The 10,172-nt window shown below is 63.8% G+C and overlaps 2 protein-coding genes across 2 annotated transcripts in view; both read right to left on the reverse strand.

Annotated features, from left to right (window-relative positions):
* Window positions 1-3,681: 3,681 nt before the first annotated feature.
* Window positions 3,682-4,731, reverse strand: EMIHUDRAFT_211368 (hypothetical protein; the record flags this gene model as incomplete). The annotated part of the gene is made up of 2 exons (XM_005768107.1): window positions 3,682-4,404; window positions 4,570-4,731. The coding sequence occupies 2 exons, from the start codon at window positions 4,729-4,731 to the stop codon at window positions 3,682-3,684; spliced, it is 885 nt and encodes a 294-aa protein (XP_005768164.1).
* An 843-nt stretch (window positions 4,732-5,574) lies between these two features.
* Window positions 5,575-10,172, reverse strand: part of EMIHUDRAFT_211369 (hypothetical protein) — a gene marked incomplete at both ends in the record, with an annotated part of 4,787 nt that continues 189 nt past the window's right edge. Inside the window, 4 exons of the mRNA XM_005768108.1 lie at window positions 5,575-5,664; window positions 5,920-6,372; window positions 6,442-6,590; window positions 6,671-6,740. Of these exons, the coding sequence (XP_005768165.1) occupies window positions 5,575-5,664; window positions 5,920-6,372; window positions 6,442-6,590; window positions 6,671-6,740 (762 nt within the window). The remainder of the gene's footprint in view (window positions 5,665-5,919; window positions 6,373-6,441; window positions 6,591-6,670; window positions 6,741-10,172) is intronic.

Consider the following 10,172-nt stretch of genomic DNA (forward strand, 5'->3'; position numbering starts at 1 on the left):
GAGAGAGAGAGAGAGAGAGAGAGAGAGAGAGAGAGAGAGAGAGAGAGAGAGAGAGAGAGAGAGAGAGAGAGAGAGAGAGAGAGAGAGGCAGACACACACACACACACACACACACACAGAGAGAGAGAGAGAGAGACAGAGAGACAGAGAGACAGACAGAGACAGAGACAGAGACAGAGAGACACCAGAGACAGAGAGACAGAGAGAGCCGAGGCAGAGCCGCGACACCTTCCGAACGACCCCTGTTCTCCACCCCCCCGCACCGCGAGAGCTCGACCCCGCCTCGTTACTCTCCCCGTGCCAGCTCCTGTCGTCAGACGTGGAGACGCGAGGGGCTAGCCTGGCCCTTGCCCCACCACCTCGTGTGTGTGGAGACGTTTACCTGACCTTACCTGTTACTCTCCCTTCCCTCCGACCCCCCGCAGCCACTCAGTGCGTCGGCTGTACGACTCGACAGCCTCGCTCGCTGGCTCAGTCGATGGCCCGGTGCCGCTGCTCCTCCTCGGATGCCTCCTTGTCCTGCTGCTGCTGCTGCTGATCGCGTCTGATCTGGCCGAGCGGGCGGACAGCCTGTCTGATCTGGCCGAGCGGGCGGACAGCCTGGGGGAGGAAGGCTTGACGTGAACCTTATACCTTACCTTACCTCTTCGTCCCGCCTTGACTTCGCCTGGGGTCCATGCCCGAAGCCCACCTGTGAGGAGAGGGTGGCCATCAACCATCATGGTTTGCATAACGTAGCTGGCTCAATTATGTATGTAGGAAGTGAGTGCAGAAGGGGGGGGGGGGGGGGGGGGGGGCTTTTTTTGGGGGGGGGGGGGGGGGGCCAAAACAAGGGGCCTTTCGTCAACCCCGGGAGGCTTCCCCCCCCGGGGGGGGGGGCCCCTAAAGCCCGAGGGGCATGCATGGGCGACTACGTGGTGTATACCATACAGCCAGCTAAGGTGGGGACGTGTCTGTCCTCCCCCAGCTAGCTTGGGATGTCAGTTCTCTTCGCACACACACTACACTACAATATACCTACGACACTACAGCGTACGCTGTAGGTTGATTGAAAAAAAGACCCTGATCTCGGCGGGCGGATGGAAAAGTGCGACCTGCTTTCCGAGCGAGTCCGTGTGCGCAATGCAGGGCGCAGGACAGCGTCAGGCAGTGAAACTCGATGCGTTACACGGCAGAGAAAAGGGTGTCAGGTACTGGCTCCGCAACGGAGGTTACATCAATAAGACCTTCGGATACGGTAGTCTTGGTTCAAGATCGACGCTCATGATGATCGCAGCCGACAACGGCCACAAAGATGTCATCAAGGCGCTGCTGGATAAGGGCGCCGACGTCAACCAACAGGACAGCAAGGGCCGGGGCGCTCTGCTATACGCCGTCGTAAAGGGACAAGAGGAACGTGCATGGGGAAACGATAGCACGAAATATGAGGAAATCGTCTGCCTGTTGTTGCAGGGCCGCGCTGACCCGAACATGCAGGATGAGAAGGGCAACACGCCGCTTATGCACGCTGCCAAGGGCGCCGACGTAAACATGGTGAGGATACTGCTAAAGCACGGCGCTAAGTATTCCCTCCAGAACTTCCGTGGCGACATTGCAATGCGACTGGCTGCACAATCCCCAATTCACGCGACGCTCGAATCACACGTCGAGGTGGTCAACATGCTGAATGCAGAGTGGCAAACGCATCACGCCCTGGGCACGCCCCCCCGCAGACCCAATTTCAGCCCCCAAGCGGGGCAGCAGCAGTCTTCCGAGGCCGGGCCTTCTGGGCCCAACACGCCGCCTGAGGGAACTCGGGAGAGGACGAATCCGCACAGTCCACCGGAATCGGAGAGCAAGTCGAAGAGGATGAGGACCGGGAAGCCTACGCGACATGACAGCGAGGTGATTTCGCCGCCACAACAAGATGGCAGACCCACGGCATCTCAGGTGGAATACGCGCTTCGCTCGCGCGGGTCGTCCTCGTCGTCGTAGTTTGGGTCCGGGCTGGTCGGCCTCCCACGAGCCGCAGCAGGCCCGGAGGCCCGCCGAGCCGAGGAGGGCGCAGAGCGAATCGGCAACTGCCGTCATCTCATTGGCCATGCGCTCTCAGTGCGAGGCTCCCCAGGTTTCCTGTGCAGTGTTAATGCGCGATTAACCTATGTATATGTCCCGAGCCTCGTGTGAGGGTCGAGAGACGACGCGGCGCGTGGCCCGTGGGCTGGCGGGGACGAGACCGCGCATCATTTCGTGTATAATTATTGCCAAACCCAAGAAGCCTATTTTCGGCGCGCCCTCGACACATCACCTCGACCTACCGCCGCTCGCCCCCGGATCGACTCGTCGGAGCCAAAGTGCTCGAGCAGCCCCGGGGCCCGCAACGGTGGGGGCCGACTCGCTTGTCCCCTCGACGGCGACGGCGGACATGTCTGGGTAGGCGCCTGGGAGGAAGCGTGCGGCGCGTGCGACGGGAAGCGGTGGGTGCTTCGAAGAGCTGCGGGACTGGCTGACTGAATGCGCATCTAGGGGCTGGCTGCGGTTGCTCGCATTGAACGACGCGGCCGGTGGCAAGCAGAGACACGCGGCGCTGACGGGCGTGCTGCACCCGGCATGCCCTCTGCGGCCACAAGTGACAGGCGCCGCACCCGCCGTGCGTGACAGATAGGCGGCCACGGCCGCCTCCTGGTGCTTAGTCGGGAGTTTTAGAGCTCAATTGCACGCGCGCCCCGCACGACTTTCGGCATGTTGTGCGAGTATATGGGCCAAAAGCGTCGAAAATGTCCCAAAAAGCGTGTCTCGAGTTTGTTGCAGCTCCGCAGCCAGCGCGGGCTGCCAGGACGCACCGCTCGCGCGTTCGGCACACTCGGTGGACCCCACCGAGTGTGCCGAACCAACTGGAGTAAGTAGGCTCGACGCCGCGCTTGCTGTGGAGCTGCAACAAACTCGCCGCCGAGCGTGCCACCGAAAGCGTCCCGGCGGAGGTGATGGAGTGTGAGACCTGAGGCTGCGGAGGTGACGCCTGAGGTACCGGCCCGTGCACAGCGACTCAGCCGGCGACCGCCACGGGCTCAGACGAGACTTGTCGACTCGTTACGGCTCAGCTTCACCGTGGTCCTCGGGCGTCTGTCGACGTCAGGACCACCCATACAGCTCGCGGGTTTGAGGTCGCAAGAGCCAAGATGGTGGCGTTTGGACATCCCAACCATCACACAAGACAGCCTGTAGGTGATGGCGGGACGGCGCAGTGTTTGTGGAACTCGGCAGTAGGCACCCGCGGCACAGCCCCGCGGTCGGCTCTCACGGGCTGCGGAACCGGCCCCAGAAGGGGACGGTCCGGGCGAGTGTGGCAGCTCCTGCGCTAGTATGGGCACCCTCTATCACAACACTACTGATCCTGGCCATTAGAGCTGCCAGGGATAGCGTCAGGAGCTGGTAGGAGTCAAAATCCCTCATATTTGAGACATCGTGGCCCATATACTCGCACAACGAGCCTTTCACTCTCTCAACCACCCACTGCCACTCATCTCGTCGTCGTCCCGGACAGCGAGCTGCGGAGTGAAAGCGTCTCTGCTGTCTGCTCACGAAAATAATAAATTCACAGATTTAGCATTTACACGCACACGTGTGGGACGTGAGACGTGTCTCACGTCTAGCACGCGCGACGGGGCGGCAACATGCTGAACTACAGAGGTGGCATCGCAATCACCCCCCCGACTCTCCACGACTCTGAGCCTCGTCTGGCGCTGCCGCGCCGTAGCCCGCCTCGGCCAGACAGAGCCCGATCGCGGGCGCGGCGGGTGCGGTGCGGTGCACATCGCCACACGTTGCGAGGTCGAGCAACGCGAGTTCGTCGCCGGGCCGGCTCCGCGCCGCGTGCACCGCCGTCGCCACGAGCGTGCGAACCTGCCGGCGCAGAAACCGGTCGCCTGCGACGTCGAGCCGGACCGCCTCCGCCCCGCACGGCAGCGCGACGCGCGACGCGGCGGCGGCGAGGATGCGCGTGGACGGGTCCTTCCCCTTGGGCAGTCCGCGGCCGAGGGCACGGTAGTCGCGCGCGGCGCCCGCCAGCGGCTTGAGCAGAGCATCGAGCGCCTCCGCCGGCACGTCCCCGCCCGGGCTCGCCGGCAGCAGGTAGGTGTACCGCCGGCGCGTGGCGGCGAAGGTGGCGTGGAAGGCGCGCGGCACCCGACGGGCGGCGCGCAGGACGAGCGTGCGCGGCGCTGGCGCCGCCTCTGCGACCGCCGCGTGCAGCTGCTCTGGCGAGAGCGGCACCCACGAGTAGAAGGTGACCAGCTGGCCGGTGGCGGAGACGCCGGCGTCGGTCCGTCCGGCCGAGGAGAGGAAGAGGCCGTGGTGCGCCGAGGCCAGCAGCGGCTCCAGCGCCGCCTGCAGGCGGCCCATCACGGTCTCCTCGGGAGCTTCGGGCTGCCACGCAAAGCCGCGCCGAAAGGCGGGCCCGTAGTACGCCAGCGAGAGCGCCCACGTCTCTCGCTGTTTTGTGCGCCCGCCCGCCGGCGGCGGCGGCTCCTCCGGGAGGCCGGAGGGCATCGCGAGGCACTGGTCGCCTGGCAGCGGCGTCCCGTGCCCCACCGAGTCGCGAAGCGCTCGTCCGACCGCCTCCCAGTCGCGACCGGCCTCGAGGAAGGCCTGAGCCTCTCGCTCCCAGCCGTCGGCGAGCGAGAGGCGAGCAGCTGGTGAGTCGATGCATGATGACGACCGCAGAGAGCGGTGGCCAGAGGATGTGAGCAGCATGGCGAACTCGCTCTGAGCCCAGTTATACTGTACCCGGGTACTCGAGTAGCCGGGCACCTGCTGCTCCACGAGACGGCGGTCTCGTGCGGCAGTAACGCGGGAGGCGAGCCCTCGGTCCACTCCGTCGGGTACTCCAGCCGGGGCGGCGTTGGGTTCCCCAGGGTCCGTGTGGGTCCGTGCGGTGACGGCCACGCCGGCGGCGGGGGTAGAGGCGGTGGCAGGGGAGGAGGCTGCGTCGATCGCCGGCCGGCGCAGTGCTGCTCTGACCGCTCCGCCGGGCCCCCTCCGGGCCGCCGCCGCGGAGACGTGCACATAGCTCATAGGCAAGTTGGTATTTTCATATATTACATATATGAACTTTGAAATACCATTGGCTAATCTAATTCTACTCATCACGACTCGCCAGAAACACCTCCACACTAATCACTATGGAGGGATTTATTGTGTAGCCCTGCTTAGAAGGAAAAGGTTTTGTTTTTTAAGGTTTTGTGCAAGGTCCGTATCGCAGCTCCGGCTGGATGTCGCCGACCTAAAGCTCGGCGGTCGTCGCTTCGCGCCGGCCGACTCCCTGGCTCACCGTGTAGCGGTTGGCCTCTGCAGCGCGCCGGTGTTTTCGTTGTTTCACTCAGCCGGGCGTCGTGCTGGCAGCTGGGGCATTCAAGATAAACAGAGTGCGCGGTGCGCATCTAGAAACGGGCCGAGAACCGACAGCGACATGCTGCGAGACACGCGCCGGGTCCGACGCGGGGCGCAAGAATCACAAGAAGGAGACCGGCCACGTTGGTGGCGAGCGATCTCTCGCTTGCGGCTGCTGCGCCGTGCAGGGCTACCCCCTACCCGCAATCAGCAGCCCCGCCAGTGGTGGATTTTGTTGGCGCCGAACTTGGCCATCGCGGAGTAGTTGAGCTCGTCGCGCGTGCGCTTGAGCTCCGACTACGGGCGAGGGGCGCACTCGCGGGTGAGAATGCGCCCTGCGGTCGCGCGGGCGGGCCGTCGCGCTGTCGTCACCATGAGGCTGCTCACGACTTGGGAGTGGTCGAGCAGGCGATGAAAGTCGGCGCCTGCGCGTGGGCGGTGGCGAGTCCATGGAGGGGAGGGCAGCAGGGCCACGGAGCGCGGCTCCCGGCTCCCGCGCGCGCCGTTGATGGAGAGGATTTCGCCCTTCCCGAGCCTCGAAGTGCAGCGAACCGTGAAGCGCTTTGGGTTGAACGGGTTCTCCGAGAGCAGCGAGACGTACCCAAAGCACTCGCCGCGGCCGAGCGAAGACACCTTCACCTCGGCCAGGTGTGGCTCTTGGTGCAGCACCTCGAAATCTCCCGCGTTGACAATGTAGAGGGCCGGATCGCCCCGGTTGCCCTGCCGGAAAATTTCCTCGCCGTACTGCACCCGCCTCGTATATTTGGCCTCCGATGGGACCACCATCTGGATGAATGCGAGCACGAGCTCCTCGCGCGATGGAAAGGTCGGGAGTTCGGGCCTGGCGAGGCGCAGCTCCTTGTACAGCGCCTCCTTTGGCACCGTGAGCACCTCGCACCCCGTCCTGGCGGAGAGCGTGCGGACCCGATCGTCGCGGTTGTTGAGGAGCGCCGACTCGCCAAAGATGCAGCCCGGGCCGAGTACGTCGACGACGGTGGAGGTATCCTACAAGGTGGGAGCCGTCAGCCGAGGGGGAGGCGCGGCGGCGTACTCGCCTCTCAGATGTTTGAGCACCTCGTCGATCACGGAGGCCTCGCCAGAGAGGATGACGAAGAACAGCTGCGCGCGGTCGCCCTTGCGGAAGAAGTACTCGCCTGCTTCGTACTGCTTCTTGGTTGCCCCCTTGATCAGATGGAGGAAGCCGTCACCGTAGAGCGCGCGGCCTGCTTGGGCAGGCGGCGGGTGAGCGCTGTGCCCGAGCGCGGCGGGCGCTGGGAGGGTGCGGTGGACGGGAGGCTGCGACCCTGCGGGTTGGTCGTCGGGAGCCCGTTGACGCAGGTCTCTATCCCCTTGACCTCCACCTGGCAGAGCGCCTATGGGTGGCGACGCCTGGGTGGATTGGGCTTGCCACCAACGGGCGTCAGAGCGTGCGCCCGCCATCGCCTGGTCGTGGCTGCGCGATGCCGACCAGGCCGCCGCGACGGCGACGCCCGCGGCGGCGCGGGGGAGCAGCCGCGTTGCGCTCCTAAGCATGGCGAAGCTTGGCGGCCACGGATGCAGATTGTATGCAACGAATTCTGCCCTGCGTCTATGTACTTTTACAAGCTGTTTTCGTCTTCACGCGCCTTCATCTTGACGCGCGAATGTCATGGGTAGACGCCCCGCATCGCCCTAATGATGCGCGGCATGCACACGGCGCTGGTACACTGATGCATCGTAGCTCACGCTACTCCCCATGCGGGAGAGCCCCAGCAGAAACCCGGGCAAAGCACTGGCAATCCTTTCGCAGCGCGTTCGGCCCGCAGTCTCGCTCGGCGCGCGCTCCTCTGCGCCCACCTAAATTCCTGAGTCGCTGCACCCCGCCAGACCATCCACCCACCTGGCCGCCACGCGCAGGAGCGGCTACACAAGTCCACACTCGAGTCGCATGGTCCGCCTCGCTTGAACGGCTGCTTCCGCAGGAGGTGCAAAAGCCGCCGCGCTCCACTCCCAGCCACAGCCTGGCCACCCCGCGCGGACACAGGGCGCCCCATAGCCCCACTCGACTGCCCGGCCGCTCACACACCGCCTCGGCCGCCCACGCCGACGCACAGACCCACCTGCGCCCGGCGGTGACGCGTGCGACCAATGCGAATGCAGGACCATGGGCGACGCCGGTGAAGGCGGCGCGGACGCCGACGTGGAGATGGAGACGGACGAAGAGAGCGAGGAGGAGGGAGCTTCACCCTCGGGTTTCTTGCTGTCGTCCCTGGGCACTCCAGCCGGCGGCCGTCTGACGAGTCGTTGGTGCCCGCCGGCGGGCCGCTGCGCTTGAATCTCACCGACACCGCTCGGCAGCGGCGCGCAGGGCGTGCCGGTGGCCCATCCCGCCGCCGCCACCGGGTGTGCAGCTGGCTCCCTGACCCAGCTGCGCGGGACTCTCGGCTCAGGCTTGAGTACTCGACGGGGAGGACGCTGGAGCTCTCTCGAGCAGCGCTGTGGTGGGGGTGCACGACACGCATTGAAAGGAGCCGAGAGGAGCAGCAGCTGTGGGGCTTCCACGGCTCCCAAAGGGTGATCCATGACTACTCTGAGCAGGGCTGTGCTTTGGTGGGGCTGTGTTTTAGCATGTGTGAAGTGGGAGTGCGTGCCGGCGACGTCTATGATCTGTAATGTGCGTGTGAGGGCCCGTGTGTGGGTAGTTGTGAGCCGGTATGAGCTTGCAGACCCAAGATAAGTGCGGTTCGGGACGGCTCGGGCTTGCTACCGATAGAACTGAGCCAGGAGAGCGGCAGAGAAGGCGAGGTGACGAGCTGAGAGGCTGGAGAGTCCGCGTGTGACCTTGTCGCGATGGGCGATGCAAGTGCCAAAAAGCGTTGTTTGCGGCTATTGCTCAAAACTGTGGGAGAGAAGGCCTACATATTATGACTGCGTGCATCCGTTCGGTGCATGAGGGCTGCGGGGCGAGACATATCACGGTCGATGGCGCCGATAATGACCTCCGGAATGCCCTCGCAATCGCCTCGGATGGGGTCCACCGGAGACAATCTCGAGCCCTCCCCGTGGCATCACGAGCCAGTGTGAGCTTGCAGACCCAAGATAAGTGCGGTTCGGGACGGCTCGGGCTTGCTACCGACGGGCCTGGGCCAGGAGAGCGGCAGAGAAGGCGATGTGGCGAGCTGAGAGGCTGGAGAGTCCGCGTGTGACCTTGTCGCGATGCAAGTGCCAAAAAGCGTTGTTTGCGGCTATTGCTCAAAACTGTGGGAGAGAAGGCCTACATATTATGACTGCGTGCATCCGTTCGGTGCATGAGGGCTGCGGGGCGAGACATATCACGGTCGATGGCGCCGATAATGACCTCCGGAATGCCCTCGCAATCGCATCGGATGGGGTCCACCGGAGACAATCTCGAGCCCTCCCCGTGGCATCACGAGCCAGTGTGAGCTTGCAGACCCAAGATAAGTGCGGTTCGGGACGGCTCGGGCTTGCTACCGATAGAACTGAGCCAGGAGAGCGACAGAGAAGGCGAGGTCGTGAGCTGAGAGGCTGGAGAGTCCGCGTGTGACCTTGTCGCGATGCAAGTGCCAAAAAGCGTTGTTTGCGGCTATTGCTCAAAACTGTGGGAGAGAAGGCCTACATATTATGACTGCGTGCATCCGTTCGGTGCATGAGGGCTGCGGGGCGAGACATATCACGGTCGATGGCGCCGATATTGACCTCCGGAATGCCCTCGCAATCGCATCGGATGGGGTCCACCGGAGACAATCTCGAGCCCTCCCCGTGGCATCACGAGCCAGTGTGAGCTTGCAGACCCAAGATAAGTGCGGTTCGGGACGGCTCGGGCTTGCTACCGACGGGCCTGAGCCAGGAGAGCGGCAGAGAAGGCGATGTGGCGAGCTGAGAGGCTGGAGAGTCCGCGTGTGACCTTGTCGCGATGCAAGTGCCAAAAAGCGTTGTTTGCGGCTATTGCTCAAAACTGTGGGAGAGAAGGCCTACATATTATGACTGCGTGCATCCGTTCGGTGCATGAGGGCTGCGGGGCGAGACATATCACGGTCGATGGCGCCGATAATGACCTCCGGAATGCCCTCGCAATCGCATCGGATGGGGTCCACCGGAGACAATCTCGAGCCCTCCCCGTGGCATCACGAGCCAGTGTGAGCTTGCAGACCCAAGATAAGTGCGGTTCGGGACGGCTCGGGCTTGCTACCGATAGAACTGAGCCAGGAGAGCGACAGAGAAGGCGAGGTCGTGAGCTGAGAGGCTGGAGAGTCCGCGTGTGACCTTGTCGCGATGCAAGTGCCAAAAAGCGTTGTTTGCGGCTATTGCTCAAAACTGTGGGAGAGAAGGCCTACATATTATGACTGCGTGCATCCGTTCGGTGCATGAGGGCTGCGGGGCGAGACATATCACGGTCGATGGCGCCGATATTGACCTCCGGAATGCCCTCGCAATCGCATCGGATGGGGTCCACCGGAGACAATCTCGAGCCCTCCCCGTGGCATCACGAGCCAGTGTGAGCTTGCAGACCCAAGATAAGTGCGGTCCGGGGCGGCTCGGGCTTGCTACCGACGGGCCTGAGCCAGGAGAGCGGCAGAGAAGGCGAGGTCGTGAGCTGAGAGGCTGGAGAGTCCGCGTGTGACCTTGTCGCGATGCAAGTGCCAAAAAGCGTTGTTTGCGGCTATTGCTCAAAACTGTGGGAGAGAAGGCCTACATATTATGACTGCGTGCATCCGTTCGGTGCATGAGGGCTGCGGGGCGAGACATATCACGGTCGATGGCGCCGATAATGACCTCCGGAATGCCCTCGCAATCGCATCGGATGG

This window comes from Emiliania huxleyi, assembly GCF_000372725.1.
Source record: "Emiliania huxleyi CCMP1516 unplaced genomic scaffold EMIHUscaffold_47, whole genome shotgun sequence".
Taxonomy (NCBI): Eukaryota; Haptophyta; order Isochrysidales; family Noelaerhabdaceae; genus Emiliania; species Emiliania huxleyi.